General features: G+C 36.6%; 5 protein-coding genes across 6 annotated transcripts; 2 read left to right on the top strand and 3 right to left on the bottom strand.

Annotated features, from left to right (window-relative positions):
• Positions 307-1,095, top strand: LOC105166654. Its single transcript, XM_011086094.1, has one exon. It carries the CDS (start codon positions 307-309, stop codon positions 1,093-1,095), a length of 789 nt encoding a protein of 262 aa, XP_011084396.1.
• On the top strand, positions 2,337-6,634 carry LOC105166614 (double-stranded RNA-binding protein 2). Its single transcript, XM_011086037.2, has 3 exons — positions 2,337-2,863; positions 4,952-5,171; positions 5,439-6,634. Exons 1-3 carry the CDS (start codon positions 2,618-2,620, stop codon positions 6,410-6,412), a joined length of 1,440 nt encoding a protein of 479 aa, XP_011084339.1. The 5' UTR covers positions 2,337-2,617; the 3' UTR covers positions 6,413-6,634.
• Positions 8,018-14,833, bottom strand: LOC105166613 (mRNA-decapping enzyme subunit 2). Its single transcript, XM_011086036.2, has 8 exons — positions 14,686-14,833; positions 13,723-13,874; positions 13,233-13,360; positions 12,402-12,497; positions 11,672-11,824; positions 11,298-11,401; positions 11,155-11,222; positions 8,018-8,525 (listed from the first exon to the last, which is right to left on the bottom strand). The coding sequence occupies exons 1-8, from the start codon at positions 14,766-14,768 to the stop codon at positions 8,338-8,340; spliced, it is 972 nt and encodes a 323-aa protein (XP_011084338.1). The 5' UTR covers positions 14,769-14,833; the 3' UTR covers positions 8,018-8,337.
• LOC105166612 (cell division control protein 48 homolog C-like) lies at positions 15,563-22,192 on the bottom strand. The gene is made up of 10 exons (XM_011086034.2): positions 21,092-22,192; positions 19,139-19,755; positions 18,254-18,406; positions 17,804-17,920; positions 17,610-17,714; positions 17,033-17,098; positions 16,872-16,936; positions 16,558-16,759; positions 16,182-16,319; positions 15,563-16,094 (listed from the first exon to the last, which is right to left on the bottom strand). The coding sequence occupies exons 1-10, from the start codon at positions 22,023-22,025 to the stop codon at positions 16,047-16,049; spliced, it is 2,445 nt and encodes an 814-aa protein (XP_011084336.1). The 5' UTR covers positions 22,026-22,192; the 3' UTR covers positions 15,563-16,046.
• LOC105166611 lies at positions 23,069-26,734 on the bottom strand. Of its 2 annotated transcripts, XM_011086032.2 has the most exons (8): positions 26,583-26,734; positions 26,076-26,150; positions 25,929-25,996; positions 25,543-25,683; positions 24,660-24,701; positions 24,252-24,376; positions 23,376-23,477; positions 23,069-23,255 (listed from the first exon to the last, which is right to left on the bottom strand). In XM_011086032.2, the coding sequence occupies exons 2-8, from the start codon at positions 26,147-26,149 to the stop codon at positions 23,127-23,129; spliced, it is 681 nt and encodes a 226-aa protein (XP_011084334.1). In that variant the 5' UTR covers position 26,150; positions 26,583-26,734; the 3' UTR covers positions 23,069-23,126. The 2 variants fall into 2 exon arrangements, with proteins under 2 accessions (XP_011084334.1, XP_011084335.1); XM_011086033.2 differs by lacking the exon at positions 25,543-25,683 and having other exon boundaries at positions 24,660-24,704.

The following is a 27,560-nucleotide window of genomic DNA, read 5'->3' as shown; positions in this document are numbered from 1 at the left end:
ATTGTTGGCTTCATCCCTTCTAGAAACCCAAGGGAATCTACTCTTACAATACCCCCAACTAGCTACACTTGTTGTCCTTTCTATTCATCTAGAAGAAAGCAAAAGCCATCAAGCCTTCAACCAATACCTTTTACTTCTTTTATATTAGTGGAATATCCACCAAATTACATCCTTTGACTAAAAAGAAAAGGCCCTTATGTATATAACCCCTCAACGCATACTCCAATCTTCCTATGTTCATCCCCAAACACACACACACACACACACACACACTCCTCTAATTATTAGCCTTTACAAACAACCTTAATGCTTGTCCAAGAATCCCTTTCAGGGGAAACCCTATTTGACTCCAAACACATACATGTCGACACATTAGATGAAGCATATGAAACGCTTTCTCTAAGTGATCTCCCTTTGTATAGTGATCAAAGTGCTGATTGGGACCAAGATTATTTGTCTTTAGCCCAATCACATGGCTCTGCCTCCTCCTCCCAGCAGGATTGTTTCGAGTTCTTTAGTCAAGAACTCGATCCCTCTACCGCCACGACTACCGTTTTCCCACAAGAGAACATCATGTTCTGTGGAAAGCTCATTCCTTACGAGCAACCATTCAGCACTAAAAAAGACTCATCAACCACAGTTGTCCAGAATAAGAGGCAGAGAAACGACAAGAAAAAGTGTCGTTGGAGCCAGTTTAGGTGGAAGTTCAATTCCGGCAGAGGTTCAAAGAATAGAACGAAAAGTACAACCCTCATGCAGAAGAAAAACTGCGTGGGATTGTATGAGTTGCCAAAGAAAACGTACAACACCACTAAGCTTGGAAAAGGGCATGGTCCCATGCACAAAATGTCCATTTTGACCTCATCCTCGTCAGGGAAGTTAGCTAAATGGCACTTGTTCTTATTCGGGATTTCAAGATTTCCGACAGAGGTGGAGCTAAGAGATATCAAGAGCCGACAGATCACCCGCCGACAGTGTCCATCACCGCCACCGATGTTTAAGTTTCAAAATCGGGACGATGAGGTAATAAATGAGCAAAGAAACAACAGAGGATGGGGGTTGTGGGGGCTGATAAGGGCACTAAGTTGCGGCTGAAATCACCGATCAACCACCAAGGCCGTGGCGGCCCTTTGCCGGCGTTGGTGGTGGTTATAGTCTTTTCCGTTCTCATGATGACCTCCATTGTTCCATAGGTTATTAGATTGATTAGAGAATATGCATGGCATGTTAGGGGATTCAATGAACTATGAAAGCCAGAAAGTCAAACTGATGGGGTGGATGTTCAAAATTAGGCTTCAATGCACAGTGTGATTCAAATACAAAACTTTCAATTCTTTTTATTTATATAGATGGATTTCAAGTCCTTAATAGGAAATCCGTTCGATTGGTTTGGATAATTTTACAGTCAGCGTATTTCAAATTATGCAACTTTAATTTTGAACTATATTTTACTGTACGTTGATGAATTTCAAATTATTTTAATATTGAGTCGTTTAAAATTCTTTATTCTTTTATTAAATCTAGAAAGCCATAAATACGAAGAATTTCATACAAAAGAAGCCGAACCCTGGTCATCAGATCTAAATTTATGACTCCAAATGTAGCCTAAATTTTTATAAATAACAATAATTTGGGCAGAGAGTTAGAGACATAGTAGATTGGGTCATTTGAATTGGGCCGGAGGGAATAGTGGGCTGAATTGAAGTATGTTGATGGAGAAGCCCATTAAAGATTAAGAAGGATTTGGGCTAGGCGTGGTGGAAAAGAGACCAACAAGGAAAGAAGGCCCAGGCCCCAATAAAAGGCATAATAGTTTATTTATGTTAAATGAGTATTAAATGATAAGAAAATTATTTTTTTTGTATTTAATTAATATTTGAATTATGTAATATTATTTTCATATTAAATTTAGAATTATTAACTATAATTAATTAATTTATAAATATATAACTAATAATTCCTCTGACAAAAATAGCTTATTATATTTTATTTACATATTATTATTAAAAAATTAACAGAATTGCAATAAGTTATTTACGCTCGTACTATTTTTTTTTTCATGTGAGATGAGTTCTGATAAATTTTAATTAATTATAACAATTTTGAAATTTTATTAAACAGAAAGTAGTGATGAAATTAAAAGTTTTATAAGTAATTTTAAATTGAATATAAAAAGAATTTATATTCATGTATTAATTTATTCTCTCATTAATTTCCACCGTCCAAATAAGGCATATAGTCCAACGGCTATATTTATGTCCTCACCATATCTAATCGTGGGACTGAGTGTATGCTAATATTCCGCCACTCACACTCGCTTGGCTTTGGTTTTCAGGCCATAGTACCATTACTCCACAGCCGAAGTGCCAAAGTCTCTCTCTCTCTCTCTCTCTTTCGGACGTCCTTTTCTCTCTCTAAAAAAACCTTTTTTCGAGAAAATGTGAGCAAACCCTAACGAAATAAAAGGATATGTAGTCTATTCGATCTCAATTCGAGTCGGTTGGGATATATTTTCGTATGGAAAGGAGTATTTTATCAATCGTCGGAGAAACTGTGTGCTGAACTTTTTAATTTGTTTATTTATTTATTTTTTGATTGATTTGGTGGGGGGGTTGAGATGTACAAGAACCAGCTGCAGGAGCTGGCGCAGCGGAGCTGCTTCAATTTGCCGTCTTATACTTGCATCAGAGAAGGACCCGATCACGCGCCTCGATTCAAAGCCGCCGTCAATTTCAATGGGGAGATGTTTGAGAGTCCTAACTACTGCTCTACGCTCCGCCAGGCCGAGCACTCGGCTGCTGAGGCGGCGCTTGACGCCCTAGCTAGCCGTGGCCCATCCAACTCTCTCGCCGCCAGGATTTTGGTAAATTAAGTAATTCTGTTTTTTTTGTAAAAAGTAACTTTGTGCATCTATCTTGCTTCTTCTTGGTAGAATTTACTCATTCATTGCATGTCTTTCATTTGTTTTTTCTCTTCTCTGGATTGTACTTTTGTGTTATCTGGTTTTGGTTTCTGCTACTGGGCTCATGAGATTTTGTGTGGCATAGCGTTTTTCGATGAGCTCTGCCTTGAGTTTCTTTTGCTTAGTGATTATACAAGTGAAGTTCTCTTCGGGATTAACGGAAGTGAGGGTATTAAGTATGAATGCTGTTTGTTGTTTGTTTTAGATAAACCCCGAGTATCAATTAATCTTGTATTGATGAAGGCTGCATGTCTTGAACTTTGCTTTTGAGTGAATTCGACGATTAAGTTGTATTAGTACGAGTCACGGGATCATAATGTGAGTCAGAAGTAGAAAATGTTGTTGATTAAATTATGGGAACTCGTTTCGTCTTTAGTTGATATGGTTTGCATTTGTGCCATTAGTATAATGAAAATACTGGAAATATGTATAGCCCTGCTTGGTCTACAATGATTCCAAATGCATTTTTTGAAGGTCATGTGCACTTTGATGCAGAGGTTTGCAATAAACCAATCTTCCATACATGATTCAGTTTGCATCGAGAATTAAACTGTTTGTGCACGGGAATTCATAGCTGGACGATTTTATTAGCTTTTCTTAGAATGTTTCATGTCCTTTGGACTAACATAATAGTTGCCAGCCTAAAATTGATTTTGGATCTTTCCTTTCACATTAAATTGGACCTACTGACAGTTTTTAAATAGTCTGAATAAAATTTTGTTGATGCATCTTTCATCAGTTGGAAGCCAGCACAAGCTTGTCGTGTTTTCTATTTCACTTTAGCTGATTTATATGAGAAACTTGATGCCGATTCTTTACCTTGCCTTGCATCCCACATGATGTAATGCATCAGTTACAAGTACAGGTAGGATGAAGCTTGACCTGTGAGATGAATTGAGCTATTTCAATTATTTCTACTTTTTGCTTTTTACATCACCTGAACTGGTTCTGGATATTTGGGTTTGAGTGGAACTAAGTAGATTATTAAATGAGTTGAGCTCAGGTGAAGGACGTCATAAGGTTGCTTAAAAAATGAATAAATAAATAGCATGAAGTATCAGTAAATTTCAGTTATTTCTTGGTCATGTTATTCATACTGTTATAAAGTTTAAAAGTTTAAATTCTATTCAAATCCTTTTTGCCTGGTATGATGTGTGGCTTATGGGAGAACATGCTGATCTGCTTGCTTCTGTGATGTTACTGTTAAAGCATTTGGAACTTGAAGTCTGCTAGGTGGGTGCTATATCTCGTCAATTTGCATTGAATAGTGAAAAGCCCAGGTCAAATGACCAGTTACTCCATGTAATTCGTAACCAAGGTTGAACTTAGTATTCAGTCCTTTTTAATCTCTAGTAAGCTTGGTATTGCCACTTGGAACCAGCTTGGAGAGCCGGAAGGGAACACGTGTGAAGTTTAAGAGTATTTGTCTTGCTAGCTTTTGTAAATATTAAGACACAAATTGCAAGAGCGATTGTTGCAAAATAAGGCCTTGTTGAATAAGCTTGGTGGGCAAAATTACTTGCATCCATGTAGAAATCATGGTGAGTGGCAGGAAACGCTATGTTCAGCACTCCAGCCCTGACCTGACCAGCAATTTTTATCTTAATGTGGATATGGATTACTGATCAGCTATGGCAGCCATTGATCATTAAGTTGTCTTTTATTATGGAAAAAAATGTTTTCCTTCTATTTATATAATTGAAGTTAGTTTGGCAAAAAAAATGGAGAGTAAGATACATACAAAAGGTATATTTAGGAATTGATGGATGAGATAGTTGGAAGAAGTACGGGAAGTGCCCGATGTGAATGTCTCTGATACTTCTCTAAAACATACTTTCATCTCAGGGAGTCCTAAAATCAATGCCTGAACTTTGCAAATCACGTAGGTCATGTTTGTTTGCGTTTTGTGCTTTCTTTAGCTTTTATACTGATGCGAATAGACTTTCTCATTTTTCCTTGAGTTCTAATGTTTTATTATGCTGAATACAGGATGAGACGGGTGTCTATAAAAATCTTTTGCAGGAGGTCTCGCAAAGAGTGGGAGCATCTTTGCCTGCTTATACAACTTTCAGAACAGGTCTCGGTCACCTTCCCATTTTTACCTGTACTGTAGAGTTAGCGGGTGTTATATTTACTGGTGAACCAGCAAAGAACAAGAAGCAAGCAGAAAAGAATGCAGCCATGGCAGCTTGGTTATCTTTGAAATCATGTAAGTAGCTCAAATCTACAAAATCTAGACATGGTAAATCGTGTTGATGTTATTCACTCATGCATGTTAAATGGCTAACAATTTTTCTTTTAACATAGTTGTTCTACAGGGAGGTAAAATGTAATTAACATACTGTATAAACAAAAGAGTAAATGGAGGCTCTGTGTCTTCTGGAGTTATTTGTGTGGTTTCACTCACTCTGAGAATCTGTAAGAGGTTTACATAGCATCTAGTTCTGATTTATCTGCTATTTTCTTGTCTTTGCAGTAGTGCAACAATCTGAGAATCCAACATTAGAAAAGCCCAGCAAGGATGAGCAAGAGCATGTGACTGTAGCTCGTGCTCTGCAGAAGTATATAATAAAGGCAAGATTGGCAAGACTACCTTTTCCAATAAAATTTCCTAAACTAAATCCGAGGCCATCAAATACACAGCAGTCTCCGACCACAACATCAAAAATTCTTCCTTTGATATGCCCGAAAACAGTTCTTCGTAATAGGCCTGTTACATCTGTAAATAACAGCTCTTTCCAAAAGATTGTTCAAACACACCAAAGCCAACCAACAATTACTACTGGAAATGAGAGGCAATCATTGGTGGACAACCTTAAAGGCCGACCACAGAAGTTCCCTGCAGCAGGAGCAGCGCCCTACATACCGGTCCAACACTGTAACCCACACTATCGAATTGCACCACCAGTGACAATAAGGAACGCTATTCCTGTTTTCTCTGCACCTCCACTTCCTTCAGCACAGCCTTCAGTAGTAATAAGGCCTCCAGCTCTGGGTATGGCTCCACCTGTGTGTGTGAGACAAGCTGTTCCTTTATGTGCTGCTCCTGTTCGAATGGACGAGCCACCCATAGTACACCCAGCTGCCAAAGTAGAAGATCCACAATTATCGAGACCTCGAAGAGATCGAGCAGAAGAGCTAATGGTTTCTAGAGCTGCACCAGGCAGACTAGAGGAGAAGCCATTTCCCAAGCTTCCTGTGATTCCAGCCAACGAACCTCTTGATCGTAAGTCATTGCCATGTTGCATAGCACCAACTTCTGAAGTTGCACCAGATCAACTTGAGCAACCATCATCTGAAGTCTCTACAGTTCAAGTCGGGTCGCCATTTTCTAAGGTTAGTAGTTCACTGCTCGGTTCAAAAGGATCTGCAGAAGAGACTGGGATTGCAGTGCCGGACAGGCTGCAGGAGTCGACAGGGATTGAAGACCTTAAAGAGCTAAAGATATGAAAATGAATTATGTAAGTTGAGTTTTTCTGATTTGGTCTTTATTTTTGGTTAATTTATTACTGTTACTTTTTGGCAGACTTCAGCTGTTGTAAGAGTTCTGAAGTGTAGCTCATTAGAATCCTTTCGTATTGCTTTTAGAAAACTACGGCTATTTGAACTGCAAAGTATGATACAAGCAAGCTTATATGCTAAAAATTGCAGATGTGGTATGTCATTGTAGTATTACAAGTCTCTCTATACAGTAACCCATTAAAGCTTTCCATTTTTTCCTTTTCCCCTTTTAATAGTAGCACAACACGCATTCTAAATTTGGAGTGGAGGGAACTACATTCTTACCAATTATGCCATAAGTGACAATTATACTTCAGGTAAGACGACTGTGTAAGATCGCATGATTCAGTAGTTGTGTTGTTTATACCCCAATTTGAATTGAGTATTGAGTCTAGTATAGCGAGCATAGTCATGGACTATTGAACCTCCTAATGTTGGGTAGTGCAATAGGGGTAGCCGGGGAGCCAGTAAGCCTTCCCCCAAAAAACATGCAAACACGAGTAGGACAACACAATCTACAGGCCAAACGCTTTTGTTCCTCAATTTCAAATATAAGGTACCAAGCTTGCACATAATCGGTCTAGAAAATGTGCAAGTCAGGGCCAGAAATTTAAAGAAACAATAATATCTCCAATTATTAGGAAACCCTAAAACTGCTTTGTAGCAAGCTTAGACCTAACTGCCATGTGATAGGCAATTTCTTAGGTCGGAGACCATACCAACCAGCTAAATATGCTTCGACATACCTCCCTCAGTTGTCATTTGCCTCAACTAAGCATTGCCGAGACACTCAACCAACTACACCCATGCGATGCCGCGAGACCAATGATGCCCCATCTTGTGCCAGCAGCCTGTAGGGCAACCTACCCGTGCGACCAAGTCATATAACATCACCTAACCTTTCAATCGGCCAACATTTTTGAATCAATCTGCAAGTGTTGCTTGTCATCTCACCAACACCTTACCAACATAATTGTTGTCACACCATGCCAACGCCCACTGTAGAGTCTAGCACCGAAGCCTGTCGCACTAGACATACCAACGTCTCAAGGGGCTGACAAACGGCTTATATATTATATTTACATTTTCTCATGTATTCTTTTGATTCATGCAATATAGGGTTCTTGGTATAAAATTGTTATTTTTCAAGTACTATACTTGAAGGCCAAGATTGCGGTTTAGCATTTCTACTTGTCCTTCAGGTCCGATATTATGTAGCACATGACATAGTGATAAGGCCAATACTGTGCTGGCATCCTCGTCAAGTCGTTGATGGTTTTATTTTATGCAGCAATAACTCCTCTAGATGGGAATGGGATCATTTTCTTAGTACTACACGTAAGATATGGTCCAAAATTGGTGACGTGACTTCGTTAATTGGTCCTACCAATCTTCATCCAATATACCACATGATGATCCTATACTTCTATGCTGCATTCAATGGTGAGATCGCGGTCGAGCAGATTTTGATAAGAACATTTGATTCTCCGAGTAACAAACAAATCTTCAGACGGTCCCAAAGATTTAATGGGCAACTTGAAGCAAGACAAAGAGTCCCCAGAAAAAGTTGGAGCATTTAAAATATAAACAAACTGAAGGAAAACAGAGGGGATCCTGTCCAAATATGACCCATATGCTATAACAAGATTATACAGATTGAAACTATCGCAACTGATTCTAGAAACTAAAGAAGCCCATAAGAAGACTGACGTATTCAGCACGATGTCTACAGTCCGAATGTACATAACAAAACAAACAGCAACTAGTCTATGGTTACCAACAGGCACTATAACTGCTATCACTAAGGGGGTAAGAATATTCAGAGGCCAAACTTATGTGCACGGAAATACTTTAGATAGAGCATAAGATCACTATCAAGTAGAAAATGCAGCATCCACTGCTTGCAATATTGGACCAGTATCAAACCGGAAGTTAAGAAAGCTCCTTACTGGGAATGTGTCAGGAGGATGATACATGTCAGCCACTGCTTTACTTGGCTGGTTCTCGGCTGCTATGGAGCTGTTTCCAATAGAACTGTTTTTTGCCTTCCACACAGTAATTCCTTCATGTTTCACACAAAGTTGTTAGCCAAAAAGAGAATTGAGAAAAGAAAAAGTGTTCTCTTTTTAGTATAGTACCAAGGAGGCATCCATGTACGGGTGCAATAATAGGGGCACAAAAAAGCAGAAACACGAGGTGAAATTTATGTTGTGGAATTGCATAAATGAGACAGATACCACCATATGTTGATAGAAACTTATATATCAGGGAACCAAACATGATGGTCTACTAAAATGCAGTTAAATGCCTCTTCACTGGCGAGATGCAATATCGTTCCATCAAATTTCTTACTTTTTTCCATGCTGCTGAATATATGCTGAAAATTGTCATGGCATAATATTTTCAAAAGAAGCTTATTTATTGAGTAAAAGCGGGAAACTAGAGACAGATCTTGGATGTGGGGGAAAAGATGGCGTTGTATAACATCCAACAGCATGAGAGTCAGATCTGGTCAAAAGATTAATACTTAAAAACATCTAACAACTACGCTTGTCAATGGGCAGGTAGAGTTTGGGTCTTATCCATTTATATTTTTCTTTTACAATATGTTTCAAAAAATATTTTTTTCAAAATTTAAACATACATTGAAGTCTAAAAATAAATTTCTTAAAATGTTTGATGCAATTTTTATGTGTTTTTCGTAATGTAATGATATTACAAGAATATGTTATTAAATTAACTTATTAGTCGTTACGCACTGATCAATCAAATAGAACTAATTATTTAAATTTTCAACTGTGCAAATTGATCATCCTTGAAATTTAAATCTTAACTTTGTCCAAATGACGGGCCAATAATAATGACTTCGAAATTTAAATAATGTTCTTAAACATATCCAAACGATGGGCCAATATTATTGATCTTGAAATCAACACAAGTTCAAGATAAGAACAAAAACCTAAGAATTGCTAAAATAAATGAAGTTAAATATGATAATATTTCTAACATTCGCTTACATCTCTTATCTATTTGAATTTACATTCATCTTTCATTTGATAATTTTTTACAATTTGAATTCAAACAAATTTTATATATTCCATATATTAGTCAAACTTAACTTATTTAAGTGTCATCTGCAGTTTTTTTATTTTCTAAACTACCAAGTTAAGTTTTGATTGCTTTTATCAGAAAGTTAATTTTGAGTTAATTATTACAAAATAACAGGCAAATTTGGTCAAAATATCAATATGAAATATGTATTAAAATAATTATATACTATCTAAAAATACTACATATTAAGTAAATCTAGTACGCTGATTTAATAAAAGTTTACAAATTCAATAATTTTAAATTAATAGATAAATGAACATTTTTCGGTATTAGACTCTATCAATACCCCTGGGTATTTTAGAGTATTATGCTTTTACCCATACCCATGGGTTATAGGGTATTAGACCCTGCCCAATACGCACTGATTTAATTGTATATGTCTAGGGTGGGGTAGGGTCCTCTGCCCATTGGATAGGGTATGGGTATTGGTCTTAAAATTGGTTCTTACCGTACCCATAGACTGACCTACTAACAACCATCCGTCGTTTCCAACTCTCAAAGCAGGGACAGATTGAGAAATTTTTGGTGTCAAGCAAACTAATTAAACAGGTCCTGAGGCATTCAACTGGTATCTAGTCAAATATTCCTCACATAAGAAGGGCATCCTGGGTCTGGCTTGAACTTGACAAACTTACTACAAGTTCAAGTTTCTGATGGACGCCTCCCATGCATCATAACCACTACATCTGGCATGATGCATTTCTCCTCTTTCCACGGTGAAAAGCAATAACAAAAACACCTTTTAATTGTTTCCAAGTCAAACTTGGAATACTCATGGAAACATAAATACATTTTACGTAGAATTCTTATGGACCTGAAGATCAAGAATAAGATTCTAACACAATTGAGGGTTCGGATAGGATGTCAACTTCCACATATTTTGACCAAGAAAAAAGTATAACGGCAAATGCATAACATGGGTCCAATTATGAATATGGATGATGGCAAGACTTAATATTGGACAACCTAGAAAAATAGATTAAACTTCTGTTCCATTGGAAATTGCAGCCAAACATCTCTGCATGTTCTAAGCAGAAGAATTGTATATAAAAGATAATGATTATGCATCCATAATTCAGCACCCTTAGCATCTTAAACACATTGCCTGGAGCTGCAGACATGGGTCTGGACTGGCCAGAATAAAAGCCATCTCAAAACGATCATATCATCTAAGTTTCATTTAACAAAAGTATTATCCCATAGACAGTAACCAATTTCTAATCCTATATCTACCAAAAACGCAGGAGTGAATTTATTTCAAGCATTCAAGGCTAGTACACTGTTTTTCGTCCATAATAAAGTTTAAATGTTTAATGACTTCTCAAGATTCATTTTGAGGAACCAGGAAATTGACCTCTACTCGACCCCTATCCAAGATTTTCTAATTCAAGTTGAGAGCAACTAATGAAACATGAATCTTATGGAACTGGTAACTACTGCGTGCTATGCTTGGTTTAAGGCACAGAACCGTTGAAGTGAGTAGCAAAATGAAATGCAGCAGAAATAGAGGATAGAGCAAGCAAAAGACAAGTAATGACCAATGTACAAGGAGGGATAGAGCATAGCAGGAGAGAGCAGACCTTTCCGAGGATTATCAGATCTAGGTGCTACAGGAGGTGGATGCACCGAAATCCATGACCTCAAAGACCTGCAGAAGGGTCCTAGTTTTTATAAATCTGGAAAGATTTGATAGATTTTGCGAGATTTATGCCAATATACTTACGCCAAAAATGGAGCAACCATATAGAGTTTAAGGCCGGTAATCCCACGAGATATGACATCATCATTTGTCGGTCGGAGTTCGTCAATTCGCTGCCATGCAATCTCCTGCAAACAACAAAAGATCCCCATGCATAATACAGCTGTCCCAGATTCAGCTCTTGTATGTGCAACCATGAGCATAAGAATACACGAATTATATTGGCATAAAAAGTATGTCGATAACAAAAAACTGATCTTTCAAGTTTTTTTTCTGGACTCTTACCCTAGCAGAAGTCACATGAGAAGAGGGCAGTAAAACAGATAACAAAAAGTTGGTTCATGTTTGCAAGGACTAAATGCAATTTTTGCAAACTTCTTCATCAGGATATGACATACACTTATCTCTTTCTTAGTGAGTGGAGCAAAGGCTGTGTCATCTTTCACCCCAGCAACTATGTACAGTCTCACTCTCTGCTGTCCAAAGATCATTTCAATGTACTCGTCTTTGTTAAGAAGTTTTGAAACATCAAAACCTGTTTCCTCAAGGACCTGTACCAGTCAAAGTATGAATTTAGTAACAGTTCAGAAGTTTGAGCATAGTGCATGCATGTAAAAGAGGATGAAGGACTGGAAAGTCATAAAGACATTAGAATCTGGAGCTTGTATTAAGTAAAAATTTACATATCACAGCATCAAAATGACTAAGATAATCCTTTGTAGCAGTTTGAAGTTCAAAATGACATGTTATATTGGTTGGTTGACTCTCAGTACTTGTTTCTTCACTCCTGCAAAGGCAAACAAGGTATCTCTGAAGCCTAATGCATGATCTTGGAGAACAGAATGTAAGGAAAAACAAATATAGTTAAAGATGACAATGTATTTATGTGCTTATGCAAAATTATAGACAATTGAGCAGTAAACATAAGCAGCAAGGAGCAAGCGCTGTTCTCCCAACACCATAACAATTTCACATATGCAGTAACCATTCTAGTTCCAAGTCTCACAGTCTTCTAGTGAAAACGACCCTGAGGTTAATCAATAAGCCAAATTTCATGACCAGAGTGTTCCAAATATTGCTCCAACCGATTTTCACAATAGTTGAACATGCATAAGAAGACGTGCATACTTCTCTAATAGCACACTTATGGTCTTCCTCATCTTTGCTCTTTTTTCCACGGGGAAAGCTCCAACTAGACCCTTTCCATCCCTTCACTAGCAAGCACTGCAGATGAGAAAATAATCCAAAAGCTTAAATGAGGTGAACCAATAGGCTATGAAAAGTTTCTGATATATAAATGAGCAGTAAATTTGTTCAAGTGCCATCCGTAATAGTACAAATTAAGAGGCTTATCAAATTGGTTATTCTTTTATTAAAATACGATCACACAACTAGAGAAACTCAAATTCTCCTCTTTAGGCAAAGATTGCGCTTTTTCCTTAAAAGTTTTCACATCATAGTACTAGGTTACATAGTACTATCATGAAAATTCCAAAGCTGGTATGGCACTAATAGCTGCAGCTGCATTATTTTGGTGCAGATGACATCAACATCATTCATTCTGTGATTGAGCCTTGCTGAGCAGTATCAAGAAAATTAAATACACAAAAGAAAACCAATCAAAATTCCATATCTGATAAACTGCATGGAATAGAGTGAAATATATCCATGAGCCATGAATGATGTCAAAAAACCAGATTTCTGATACCACAAGGTATTCAGAATTTAGGCTCCTCTAGTTCTGGGAAATTTAATCAAGAATAACAAACCTAAAGAGGTATTACACATGTTTCTTAAAACTTTCAATTTGTCTGAACATGCACATTCAACATGCTAGAATCACTTCTAATGCAGGAAGGGGAAATATTTGAGCAAGAGAAATACTTGATAATGCCATACCTACTCTAGTGCTGCCTTAAGGACCAAATTTTATCAATAATTATGTCAAAAAGTCCTCACCCGTTCATAAGTTTCATCCAGTATAATGGCCCCCGTCACTGGAACTCGAACTTTATATGAAGTGAAGTCCTTGAATATGTCATCTATATGGGCAACATATGGTTTTAGAACATCACAGTTGTTAAACACTATAACAAGTCAAGGAGAACCTCAACCACCAGATATAATTCCAGTGCCAAAGAAACTGATAGTTCAGTTCAGGAAAAGTAAACTCTAATTTAGCATCTAAATTAGCCTTCTGAAATAAGTCTTATTACATAGATTATCTTATAAACAGAAGAAAGAATAAACAACAAAATTGACAGCTGTTGTGTACATGAGCAAGAATGGGATCAACTTCCATGATTAAAGAGGTTAAATGAAATTCAGGGACTAAAAGTATGTAAAACTCACAACAATACGAAGATTTAAACCTTCTTTTATGCTTGAATAAAGAAATGAGAACGCAAGAATATGTAAATGAGACCCGTGCTGTAGATCCAAAGGATACATAAAGAAGTAAATTCCTTCAAAGTTAATGACTTCAAGGAAGGGTTCTTTTCGACGGAGTTATCTTCATAAAACCAATGTGCATACTCCACAAGAAACAAAATCCTCTCAAAAGACTGCTGGTCTTCTTTAGGTACATTCAGGACAAAACGGCTGCAAAATAATTGGAAAATCTTTTAGAAGAATTAACTAGAGTGCAAATACAATATTGGTATTGTTTGTCTCTAAGGCAAATCTAACACGAACTAAGACTTGTTATACGGCAAGCAGATCGTTTACCAACAACAATATCATCTTTCTAAGTACCGCCGACTCTTTAAGTTCCACTTCATCTCACTCAAGTCCAAAAATTCTTAATCAGACACTACAGCATCTTTTCAAAATATCATTATATTGCAGCAGAATAAACTTCTCAAAGGAAAATAAAAAGGCAAAATAAAGAACAACAAGGGTCATTACATCAAGAACAAAAAACTATCAAAATCAAACTACCACCTACACAATAATGCTCTAACAATTTCTCAACAACTTCACCTTTCCACTCAAGCAAAACAACACTGTGCAATAAAAAGAACAAAAACCATCAAAATCAAACATAATATTTTAACCAACATGTCCACAAAACCATTCAAATTCCAATCGCACACAACTCAAGAATTCAATTTCCCCTAACATTCTTCTCCCAGGACCCTTCCCTCATTCCTTACCCATGAATCCCAGTAAACCAGACCCACATCAAAATAGTATTTACACTACATTTACGTTCATCTACTCTCATTTCTTGGCAACTTTATTCGATTGCACAACCACAACAAATTTTCATCAAAGGCGAAAAAGAGAACAAACAAAATCAAAAACTGTAGCGCCAGAATTTCAACGAATTCCAAAAACTCACAAACTGAAATAACTACACAAAATTGACGCACCGCATAAAAGTAGGTATATACATAGAATGTAAATACACCTGCAGAGATCGTCGAGGAGCTCCTGAGGAGGTAGGGCATTCTTGGAAGGAGCACTGGAAGATCGATGAAGCCCACCACTCATTCTTTTTTCAATCCCACTCCTCAACCTTCAATTTCTACGCTCTGCAACTATGTATACATAAATATACATATATATATATAGGCAACAAATACTCTAGTTGGACATGAATTAAATTTCATTTTTGATCCCTCAACTATTCATTTATCTGAATTTAATCCCTATTTCAAGACTTATCATTTTAATACTTCGCATTTAAAGATTTCATCATAAAAATTCACTAAATTAATGAATTATCAAAATAAATTGACAAAAAGTAGATCCTCATGAGCTATAAAATTTAACCACAAATTATAATAAGTAAAACTTAGTTTATTAAAATAAAAAATTAGATAAATTTAAGTTTTATGTATATAATATCTTAGTCTTAAAATATAATTACTTGTCTTTGAGAGTACTTTAACCTCTTTTTCTTATTTTTTAAGTTTGACTTATTATTTGGTTTGAAATATATAAATAATTTTTTTATGAATGATTTTTTATTTAGATCAAATAATAATTCTGGCGAAAAAGAAATACGAAAATATATCTGAAGTAGTGAAATCATATTTTTTTTCGATAGAGGAGATGAGGGTTCAAATCTGCTGATGATATTTTTTTTTTTTTCATGGTGAGGACCACATTTGATAGAAGCTTCAAACATAAGATCACTAAATGTAATGAGTTAGCCCACTGCCGTTGTAATCCAAACTCAATTTTGTGGTTTAATGATGAGTTTAATGGACAGAATTTGCATCACATACATAACACAGAGGAGTGAATAAGTAACAATGGGGAAACAGAGACAACTCCCTGTCAAAATGAAAGCCCAGCCTCAATCTTGAACATCTATTTTCACTAGAGAAACTACACAATTCTAAGTGCTGAATTCCCCCACCATATACCATCTCCAAATGTTTCTTCAACCTCTCAAACTCCATTAAGAATTATCTGTCAATGCATGCGACTAACACCGTATATTTTAACATTAATTAATTAAATAGAACAACATTAATGTTCCTCTCTACTACAGCCTCAGATGTACTTCCTTTCTCAGATAATGAGTAAAATCAAATCGCAACCAAAAACAAAATTTATACATCTGCCAGGAACAAAACCTTCCGGCTGAAAATGCACAAGACTTCCTTCCCCATCAGATAACTCGACAATTTGGTGAGTCAACGTGCCACATAGACACATTGAAGAGTAACTATACCTATTGAGCCAACCACCACACATCCATCACAGATTCGCTATTGAAACAATCCTTTAGAGAAATCATTTGAAGCATCAACTCTACTCTCATGCAGCTTTGAAGCTTTCTGATAAAAGCTTGTAATATTGTATTTGCTGCAGCCAAAAGTATACATTGTTAAGGAGAGAAAAAGAATGCAGGATTACTCGGGCATAAAGAATGCAATAGTAATCCAAAAGCACCTTGTCTGAAACAGAAGGAGAGATTTTCTCCAAAGCTCGTCTGAAATGTACATCTTTGATGGTCCACGGTACGCCATCCAAACTTCTGTACAATGATGTTAGTTTCTCTTCAAGAGCAGCCATGGCGGCTTCGTTCATCTACCATTAAGAAATACTCTTATCAGAAAATCTTAGTCTTACTGTAAGCGAGTACGAAAATTCCTAGAGGTGAAAATATGCACTTGTTCTGTAGCTACAAAGGATGTCTATTGTTCTATTTTTATGCATAATTTCCTGAATGGGCAGATTGGAAAGGAAGTGACATCAAGTTGACTTATTTTATTTCTGAAACAATAATCAAAAGGAAAGTCAGTGCCAAAGGCAGTAAAAGACACACCAGAGCAGAGAGATCAGCGCCACTGAGATTTTCACAAGCGCTGTCTCTCCCAAGGGCCATCAAGTCCATATTAGCATCTATTGGCTTCTTCCGAGCAAGAGCTTTCAAGATCATCCCTCGTTCATCTGGACTAGGGAGAGGAACATACAGAAGCTTCCCAAATCTTCCTGGTCGGAGCACAGCACGATCCATAACTTCAGGCCTACAAATATACCAGCAAGATAAGAGAGGCCAAAATAAGGGACCAAACATAAACATTCCAGCAGGATATTTTCTAATTTCCCATCAAAAGACCTGGAAACAGCTATCCCTACCTATTTGTAGCACCAATTACATAAACACCCCGTCTCTGTTCTGCACCATCCAGTTCTATCAATAGCTGCAATGGCAGATATTTTCCATTTTCAGTCCATAATAATGTCCGGACAATTTACTACAAAGGGAAGAAAATACTGGAGACGGGTCTTTTACTAACCTGGTTCAAGAGCCGCTCAACAACCCAGCCCCCTTCTTTACCACGCTTCGTCGTTAGTGCATCCACCTGATATAGAAGGACATGAGGAGAACATTAACATCCAATGACCAAACTTTACTGAGAGAGGGCAGATAAATCAGTGAAGAAAAATTTGTAGCTTTCAAAAAGAAAAAAAGCATGTGATTGCTCAAGCCATAAAGTATTTATGCTCGACAAAGCAAGCAAGGAAGGTTTGTGTGTGTGAGTGTGTGTGTGTGTATGTATTATAGATATCGAGCATCATTCTCAGTTAATGATTTCAGGGTGTTTTACAAATTTACATCAACTACGGGAACCAGCCTTTCATTCCTTGGTCAGATTAAGGTTTTTAGATCCCCATTTCCTTGTTTATCAAATGTTCATGAATTAATAGCAACATTATGGAGATTTTTTTCTCCTAGCTTTTGCTAGTTATTGTCCTAAAAGAATTCCACTCCCAATTATAAATATATCATATCTTGTCAATAGATTAATCACCCGTTACAAATCATACAAATCTTATGTAGAGTTGCAAAAATAAGGAACAAGCAAGAAGTACCTCATCAAAGAAAAGTATACATGGAGAACATGTCCTTGCACGACTGAATATTGTCCGCACTGCCAACTCACTTTCACCAACATATTTATTAAGAAGCTCAGGACCCTTGATGCAGAACAAAAGTTTACCGTGAGAATCAGCAAATTTCTGTTGATCCCAGCAAAATTATGGTGAGATAAAACCACGGAGAGAACCTTAATATGTATGAAATTTGCCCCAGCTTCATTAGCAACAGCCTTGGCAATCAATGTCTTTCCGCAGCCTGGAGGACCATAAAGCAAAAATCCTGTCTCCAAGTCCACCCCAAAGTCCTACAAATTGAGAAACTTTTTCAGGGCAGCAAACACCTGAGAATTACTCAATAAAAGGACGATTCAGAAAATCTTATGCTACGGATTTCACAGTTTTCTGTGTGATTGTCTTATTTTTCCCAGAACAGAGGCTAAAGAAGTCCAAGTGTGTTTTTATAGAAGAGCAAACATATGAGACTGAGTTGACTTAAAGTTACACGAAGATAGACAATAATCTAGATATTGAGTTGCCTGCTCAGAAGTTCAAGCAAAAGAAGAAAGTAAAAAATGAGTCTAGTTTTGTTGCAAAGCCATCTAGCTCAGCTCAATAAATAAAGAAATTAATTACAATACCTCATAATCTTCCGGAAACTTTATACGCCTAACTATATAACGGTCAAACTCCTCCCTAAGCAAATGAAGACCTCCAACATCATCCCATTTCACATTTGGTATAGTAGAAAATCCTTCTCTTCTAGACGAAGGTTGAACCATTTTAGCAGCTTCCTGCCATCAATTCAATTGGAATATGATATGCATCAAGACATCAGAAAACAACAGAAAAACCCATGAAACGTGAACCTGAAATGAACAAGATCATGCAGAAGTTGGAATAATAAAAATGAAAAGAAAAAAAAATTGCATTAACATTAGTTAACAGAATAATTTTCTCCCTTTATCAGTTGACAAATAGGTAGCTGGCAAAAAGATGCAAGTTTAAGTAATTTTCCGGCTATCTTTCGAAATTTGCAACATGGAGTGATAAATGAAGTTGACACGAGTCATACTGCAGATGACGGTGGTTTGGAAAAATTAAATAATAAAGACACTATCAAGAGAAGGTAGAGATTTGCTAAGTGTAATTAAGACCTGATGTCTGTGCCACCTAGGTACATATAACGCACACAACCCCTCTTCCCCACCCCAAAAAAATTCCACATAGGACACATGCAGCAGGCACATAGGAAACATGGTACACAAAAGGGATAGGTGCGACATATTACAGACTAATAACCAATGACAGATTGAAGAAAGATATGTTTACGAATTGTAAAGTTGCAATGCCAATGTCAAAACCAATTTTCTCCTCTTCATTACTCTCGACAAGCAGCAGAGGGGAAAAGAGATTCACGCATAACAGTAGAAAGATTATCCAGCATTGCCTAAGGATGTAAGGAAACCATAATCCAGCACATTCACTATTTACCAATGTGCAGACTATAACTGAATTTGAATTACCTCAAAATCGGCCATGGTTATGCTGAGTTTCTCCATTTCTTCATGGGACCATGGTTGCCTCCACCAATCTTCACTAGAACCCCTGTCTTCTGATTCTTTTGAAAGTTCAACCTTTCTCTTGTCTATGATTCTCTTCATTGCAAGGTTACCAGCCTTGTTGGCTAGTGATGCCAAATCTGCTCCAACAAACCCTGGAGTGGACCTAGCTATTTTCACAAGATCAAAAGCACCTTCAACCTTAAGATTGCATGTTAGCACTGAGAGAATCTGAACACGTGCACACTCATCAGGAACTCCTAAAACAATTTCACGATCAAATCGTCCAGGCCTCCTCAAGGCAGGGTCAACAGCATCAGGTCTATTTGTTGCGCCAATAACAAGTACATAGCCAGGTCTGCAATTAGAACTTTCAGAATCTGCATTGTCGTCGTTGGGTTTCACAAGCCTGTGTGATTCATCCATGCATGTCATCAACTGTGTCACAATGCGCCTCTCCATTTCCCTCTGCAAATTTTCCCTTTTTGAGGCAATTGCATCAATTTCATCAATGAAAACAATAGATGGTGCTGTCCTGTATGCTTTTGAGAATAACTCTCGAATATTTTCTTCTGATGCACCTAAAAAGGGTCACGAAGGGAAAAAAGAATTAAAAAGAACTTGAATCCTCCAAGAGCTTTAAAATGCATGAAAGAAAACCACAGGAAAGTAAAAGTATGTAGATAGAAATAAAACAAAACATTCTAAAGTCTAAACCAAAGACAAGTGAGAAACCAAAAAGGACACCTAGATTTAGCAACAAGGCACACAATGGCTCTCACATTCAAAGTATAAAATGCAAAGCCAGTCAAAGTTGGCACTGGTCAAACAATTCGCTCCTGTTTGGTGAATAATTTTCCAGCTGCAAAAGGATTTGTTTTGAGTTGATCTCAACAGTGAAATTGATTTTAGGAAATTTATTCACAGTATATGATTTCCAAGTGGTGAATAGTGATATAGGACAGTGGAAAACCTGATGCGCTTTACGAAATGTGGATTTCAATCACCACAATAGAGAAAAAACAACCTTTCCAATGAACAAAAAAAAGGGAATTCACAATCTTATAGTTACACAAATAAAGCCAGAAAAAGAAAATGAAGCTATCTGCCTGTATGTGGCTTCCAAAGAATTTCGTGTAACAACCACGACATATTTTAGTAGTATATGGCACTAGTTCCATGTTAAGCTGTTATACTAAAGAGGATGATAAACTGGTTGTCTCAAGTAGTTCATAATCCTTGTTGGCTCTCCAGCTGCACATTGTAGATTTGGTCCCCAAGCTCTGAATGTGGAATGAATTGGTAGGATGCAGGACATCCATCCAATTATAATGAACTGGGAGATGGGGTGATACGAGTACAAATATTAGAACGAATCCTTATCACGTGAAACAAATTCAGAATCCTTTTACATCTCATCAGAGTAGGTTCAGGTAATTGCAAACTTAGAAATGCAGCATCAGGCAACTTATTCTCATACAGACTTGGACATCTATTTGAGGCCAGAAAACAGGAAGTCGAATTGTTTAGAAAAAGAAATCCCACATTGCTTAAGATTAACAATTCAAGAATAAGGAAGAATCAGAGTCTCTCTCAAGCTGAACCTAATTGAATGGTTAAATGAGAAAGTTTGAAGCTGGATATAAGTTATCCAAAGCTACACCATTTTCAGCTTTGTGCATAAATTGGGTACTCATACATGAAAGACCAATATGGTATTTTCCACTGTTCTATATATAGGCTACCTAGTAGTGAAAATACCCAAGCTAGTGATCCAGCAGCAGCACATACATAAAACCTGATAGTCTAGATATTTCACATTTATTAGGTCCCTCTAAATAAACCACATTTGAATAATATCAGTGGCCTTCACAATTAAGTCATACATTACAATAATCGTTGCTTTATATGTAATACCTGAAACTCCAGACACCAGTTCCGTAGCAGAAATTTTGTAAAATGGCACTCCAGTCTCATTGGCAATGGCATGAGCCAACTTGGTTTTTCCACATCCTGGTGGCCCATGTAATAGAATCCCTGCCATAGGCTTCACCCCCAAGTGACGTGGTATCTGCGGGTGATACAATGGCACAATGACCTCCATTTTCAATTCCTCAATCACACCACTCATTCCCCCTAAATCCTTAAACATTGGCCCATTAGCTTCATGCCCCTCCTTGCCACTATTATTATTCTTATTAATCATACTCAGATCATCACCTAATTTACCTTCTTCAGTCACCAAGTTAACCTTCTTCATATCCTTGTTATCCACAACCTCCAATTCCAAGACTTCTTTAACCTCTTTCCCCTTCCCCGTCTCCTTCGATCTCCTACGCAAATTTTCCCGTAGCATCGACTTCATCAAGTCAAACTCCGGCTCGAATTTCTCCCCGTAGATGGTGTCGTCCGACGTAGACACCTCCTCATCGGACGAATCATCTCCTTCCGAAGAACTAACAGATGCCACAGAGGATGATGAGCCGCCTACGCTACTATTCAAAACATCGTCATTCCTATTCCTCAAGTGTCGAGCTTCAATGAGCCGCAATTTTTCCTCCTTCTCGTCGATTTTCCTTCGTTTCTTCATAAGAGGAGTATCACCATCATCGTTAGAATCATCCATGTCGTCGTTTCTTCTGCTTGATACCTGAATTACTTGGTGAACACGTTTAGTGAATGGCTGCAGCTTGTGCCGGGCATAGTGTGGGTAGGTGGAGCGGAGGTGGTCCACCAATTGCTCGACGGTTCCGTGGTTCTTCTTCGCGGCGGACTCGATGTGCCGGCGGAGAATCCTGTCGTAATTGGACCTAGGTTTTGCTCCGCCGCCGCCGCCGCGTCTCCTTACCATCCTCAGTTGTTGCAGGATAAAGAAGGAGGTATGAGGTGAGAGAAATTAGGGTTTTGATTGCATGAAATTAGAAAGATTTATGGCCATTAACATTTTTCATTAAACCCTTAACAAAAGGAGTTCCGGTGAAGCTCTAAATCAGTGTAAGTATTAATTGGAAACTAATTTTATATTTTCAGAGATGATGAGTATCGTTAACCCTTAAAATTATTATTCTATAAATTGATTGGATGATTGGATCTGATATTTATTATATTTTATAGTTCATTTTTAAATATATGTATTTCACTAAAAGTGGTGTTTGCTTTAAAGGTTGGTCCATCATATCCGGCCTAATCCATCATTTACTTGCAGAAGGAGTGGCCTGGGCTTCGGGCCCAATCCATCAAGGCCACCAAAGCCCATGTGCCTGCGATTGGTAGGAAAACACTCTTGCTCCCTCACTTAAGTAAAACTAAGGTCCAAGACATCCCTGGTAATGTAACTATCTACAAATATCCATTGTGTACATGTGCTTAAGAATTGTGATGATTTATAGATAGGACTGTAAACGAATCCAACGCATCATTGTTTAAATGTGTTTGAATTATAATGGAGTTTCAAACATTACATTTGAATTATTAATTTAGTCAAACTGAAATGAGCTGTAATTGAACCAAACGTGAATCAAGTAATTTGATATTTTTAAATATATCTTATCATTTTTGCACTAATCAAAATGAGATCGAAATAATAAAAAAACTCGAAATAAATAGAATTACACAAAACCATATTAGAAAATAATTGTTTTTTAGATTAACTTATTACATGTACATTAAGTGTGCCACACAAACTAATGCAAGTAAATAAAATGTATTTCACATAATTGAGGGTTGCAAAAACAATAGATCTCCCAACAGGCCAACAGAATTTTGCCAACCTATTTGCCCTTTTCTAAATGTGTTCCATAAATGTCTATGATTGAATAAATAGTTCACGAAGAAATGGACCACCTCGACTTCCTTATCCTCAAAATAAATAGAAATTGGATTTTTCTTCACAAGAAAACTGCAGATGCCTTATGCAATGTCAATTGATATGGTAGTTGTAAGAAGATCAGAGTTATGGAACAAGACTCCAAGCTCTATGCATTATGTCATCGTCTACAAAAGGCCGTAGTGACCACATTTGGCAATAGGTCTCCAGCTCTCCAGGTGAAGACTTGAGGTTGAGGGAGGACGCAACCCGAACCTATAAGGCGCAACGGCTTGAACTTTTATGCTCATCAACTGGAAATGGGCAATGGTAGCATCCACCCAAAAGTCGGGGGACATAGAAAAATGATGTAGAAAAAGTAGGAAATACCCTTACCTGCATTGTGTAGTCTTGTTTCACCATACTGAATATGATGGCCATCATGGTAGCATAATCAGTAACTTTGGGTGTTGAAAGGTCTGATAATGGCACTTCCTCCTGGTAAATACCAATTATCAGAAAAGCAGAGCACATATCATCAAACCCCGACGTTTGGCTGCATAACTACTTGGGGAAGAAAAGCCAATTGCTCAACAAAAACAAAACCTAACAACGAGGAATGTATTGGGTGCAGTTTCACTAGAGAACCATCTCAGTAGCCCTTTTGGAAAAGCCAGACAAGTTCTTAGGTTGCAAATTATTTGAGGAATGAAATAGCAAAGAAATTATGCTGCTAGCTTGAAACACAAAATGCTATATATCTTTGATTTCCATAAACTGAAAAATGATCAGGGGAACTGCAATTGCAATGATAAAATGAATTCCCTCAAATCTTAAGCTTCTAAGTTAAGCGTATTAATTAATTTCAGAATTAGTTGAATATTTGCCAACGGTCGGTATCGGTCTGCCTTTTCCTTTTTCACTATTTAAATTCTTGGAAGAATCTGAAGCTTGTTAAAGAAAGGAAATAAATTTGCTTTAAAGCTCCATACCAGAAAAATATGCAAAGGTACAAGATTTTTCTTTATAATTTGAAAAATTAAGATCCTTTCAGCTAAAAGATTCTACTGATGGCATAAAAATCAAAAAAAAAAAAAAAATGATTCTACTGATGGCAATGATTCCATGCACATAGAAACGGAGGAATTTGAAAAGGCAAACAGCTAATATAGTATGTAGTGGAAGAATTACAGTTCAGCATTTTGGAAAAACATTATTTATATCATTAAGTGGTATAAATAAATATAATATGTAGAGAGACGGAGACTTTACTTTGTCACTTGAAGTAATAACTGAATCTAAGTTGTGGTTGATATCTTCATATTTCTCCTTCGCAGTTTGCACGATGGATGCTGCATCATCCAGAAGGTTTTCAAGTTCATCGATGACAATTTTAGCTGCAATATACGGTTCACATTTCAAGCCATCAGTTTTAAGTCTGAAAATCAAATACTTACAAACTAAGAACAATTACCCCTCCCCCACCCCCACACACATACAGGGGCTGTTGCTATCCAAATACTTTAGTACTTAAACTTGTAGAAGATCACTTACATCTGAGAATATAGGGATACATTACAAAAATCTTATATGGCACAAAGGTCCTTGCATGCAACTCCCAAATCATATAACTCTATCAAAAGATATAGAGCAATTAAAAGCAATCTGAGGAGGCATTACCTTTATTCATATGGTCCTTAAGTCCAAGATGGCATGTGTGCACTTCTGCATGACATCCAGGAGTCGTGGAGGAAAATAATTAGTGCGGACAAGATGCAGCTGGCAGTATTGGAAATAAAGGACACAGAAATTCATATTTGAATTGCAGAGTAACAGCAAAATGGCTATTAAAAGCTTCCCAAGAACTTGGGGCTGCCTCCACACATCAATCTAAATATTTAAATCTTTTTTCGCGAAAGTGGATCGACACAGATTCCACGGTTATTAATTTCATTCTGTGCCCCTCATCCCCCTCATCAGAAGCTCACTTCCTCTCCACCCCACAAAAATAAAGGAAGAACAAGGAAAAAGATGGTTTGACAGACATCTTCGACCCATAAGTTATGGTTTTGTTTTTAAATACTAGATAGTAGGATGAAAGAACTATGAATAAGAATGATTAGGTATAGGAATTCTTGACTCTCTTAATGTATATCCTCTAATGTACACAATCAAGATTCAACTGGATGGAGACAAGATGGTGCATAAAAAATAAACATCATATGAGGCATCAGGATATTAAATATCTATCTATATATAAATATATTCACACACATATACACACAGGATCCTAAAATCTTTTCCTTAATAAACAAAAGAGTTGATTTAATGGTAAAGACAGTTAGATGTCAAACAGCAGCTTGATTCCAAGACCGGACAGAACTGAGTGCTTTTCCTATAACTAAACATAACTACAAATATTGGATGAATAGAACAACAAAAGCTCAAATTGACAATCACAAATAACAGTATGTTGCTACTTATCGACTACAGAAAGTTTATATGATAAAACATATTTGTTCATTACATTTAGAAAATGAAGGAGCACTTTTAATAGACTTACAGTTGCTCACATTTTGTACACTGTCATGAGTGTTAACACATCCAGCTTCAACATAGGATAAAACCCTTGTCGAGCCATGAGCTTTAATAATGCGCTCAACCAAAGAAGATGTCTTATCAATGGGAGACCGCACTAGAAACCCTGAGCAGGAAGTAGGTAAATCAATAATTAATGTTTCAGCTGGCTCTATCCAATTGCAGGTAAAAAATCAGCATTCATGCAACAATCAATGTGCCCTGACTGCAACCATGCAGTCTGACTTTGCAATTGTTTTTCTATGGTGAATGGTCAGCACAAATTTCGAATCATTTACAATACAACCATGAGAATAATGCCTCCTAATATTGGTGAAGAGAAGACAAAGAAACCCACACAAACACACTCACCAAGTGCCTGATGGAAGCCAAGAAGCAACCTGCTTCCGATAGACACTAGCTCTTCAAATTTTGTAATCCTGCTATTAAAGTAGTGTTAATATAGTGAAAATTCAATTTGAATTAAATAAATAAATCAAATATAGTGTCAAATATAACCTCAACATAAACTCTGAATATATTTTGATAATTTCGTCTTTTGATTCACTATGTCCATGTTCTTCATTTTCCATTCTGCAATACGATAAACTGTTAATGCCAAAATCATCTCCTGCCCACTCCTCACAAGAAAAAATGAAGCATCTAGTAAGTCACCACTTCCTCACAGAAAAGTTTTTCACAAGCACCAAAATGTAGAGCTGTCATTCCCAAAAAGAGGCGTCAGAGAAGCCGCAATTATTAAGAATATAACTCAATAGCAACTTCTCCATGTTTCCTCCATGGAAGACAACCATCTAGCTAAACAAGGATCACGTAATAGATACTCTACTAGCCACCACCAAACAATGCAATTCAGTACACGTGTAATCACTAATGCATTTATCCCACGATCTTCATATGGGCATTTTATCAAACAGGTAATGGGCTACACTTCCTTGGAGAACTTTAAACCAAAACCCAGATAATCCAACCGATTATAACTCAGCAATTTTAAGTTTGGTTTACCTTGCAATTCTTGGCGGGTCGGAGAGGGATTTATCGTCGCTCTTTCACAATCTAAGATGAGTCGCCGCCTCTAGTGTGCTTTTCTCACTCTCTTCGACTTATTCCTAAGACAGGGAGTTTTGGAAGAATACTTCAAATACGGAAGTTTAAATACAAAAAATAAATCTATTGAACGGAAAAAAAAGGCCCTTCCTCTATTAAAAAAAAAAAAAAAACAGAAAAATAATACTTAATTAACATGAAATCGCAACAATTTAGGAAAAAATTGTAGTTTTTTATCCCATATAATAAAAGATGTTATAATTGATATTTTTTTCTTTTTTTATTTATATTTCAAAATTACAAGGGCTTTGAAGATTTTAAAACTATAAGAACATTTTTAATACCATCTTCGTTATATAAATGGACAAAATGCATACCCTTTAAAATTATCTAACCAGACAAAAAAAATATGGTATCTGATAATTAGACTTAAGCAATAAAATGTCATTCCCTGTCAAGCAAATAGGGTTCAGTGTCTGGATAAATAATATATCATAACTTATAAAATGTTATAATATTTATCACAATAAACTCTTCATACTATAATTATAATGCATAAAAAATCATAAAATTATTATAAATATATATATTTTTTGCGTGGAGGCGAAAAAATGTCAATTATACAAAGAATATAAGTGATATACTAAATAAATAATAAGATTACACTTACTTTAAAATATGAGGTATTTGATTAATAGCATAGATTGCTATTGAATGGGTGATAAAAAAAACCCATATTAATTTTATATAGTTTACTTTATTGAATTGTAGCTGTTGGTTTTTTTAAAACAAAATCCTATTCTCATTTCACTTGATAACCAAAAGATTAACTAGTAAATTATTTTACACATTTTTTTTTAAAGAGGTATATCTAAAAGTTTATGATAATTCCTCTCATTTTTCTGAGTCGTAACAAGTCACTAAACGGTGTCGAAC

The sequence above is a fragment of the Sesamum indicum genome, linkage group LG7 (genome assembly GCF_000512975.1).
Source record: "Sesamum indicum cultivar Zhongzhi No. 13 linkage group LG7, S_indicum_v1.0, whole genome shotgun sequence".
Lineage (NCBI taxonomy): Eukaryota > Viridiplantae > Streptophyta > Magnoliopsida > Lamiales > Pedaliaceae > Sesamum > Sesamum indicum.
This window is presented reverse-complemented; position numbering and strand designations above follow the sequence as displayed.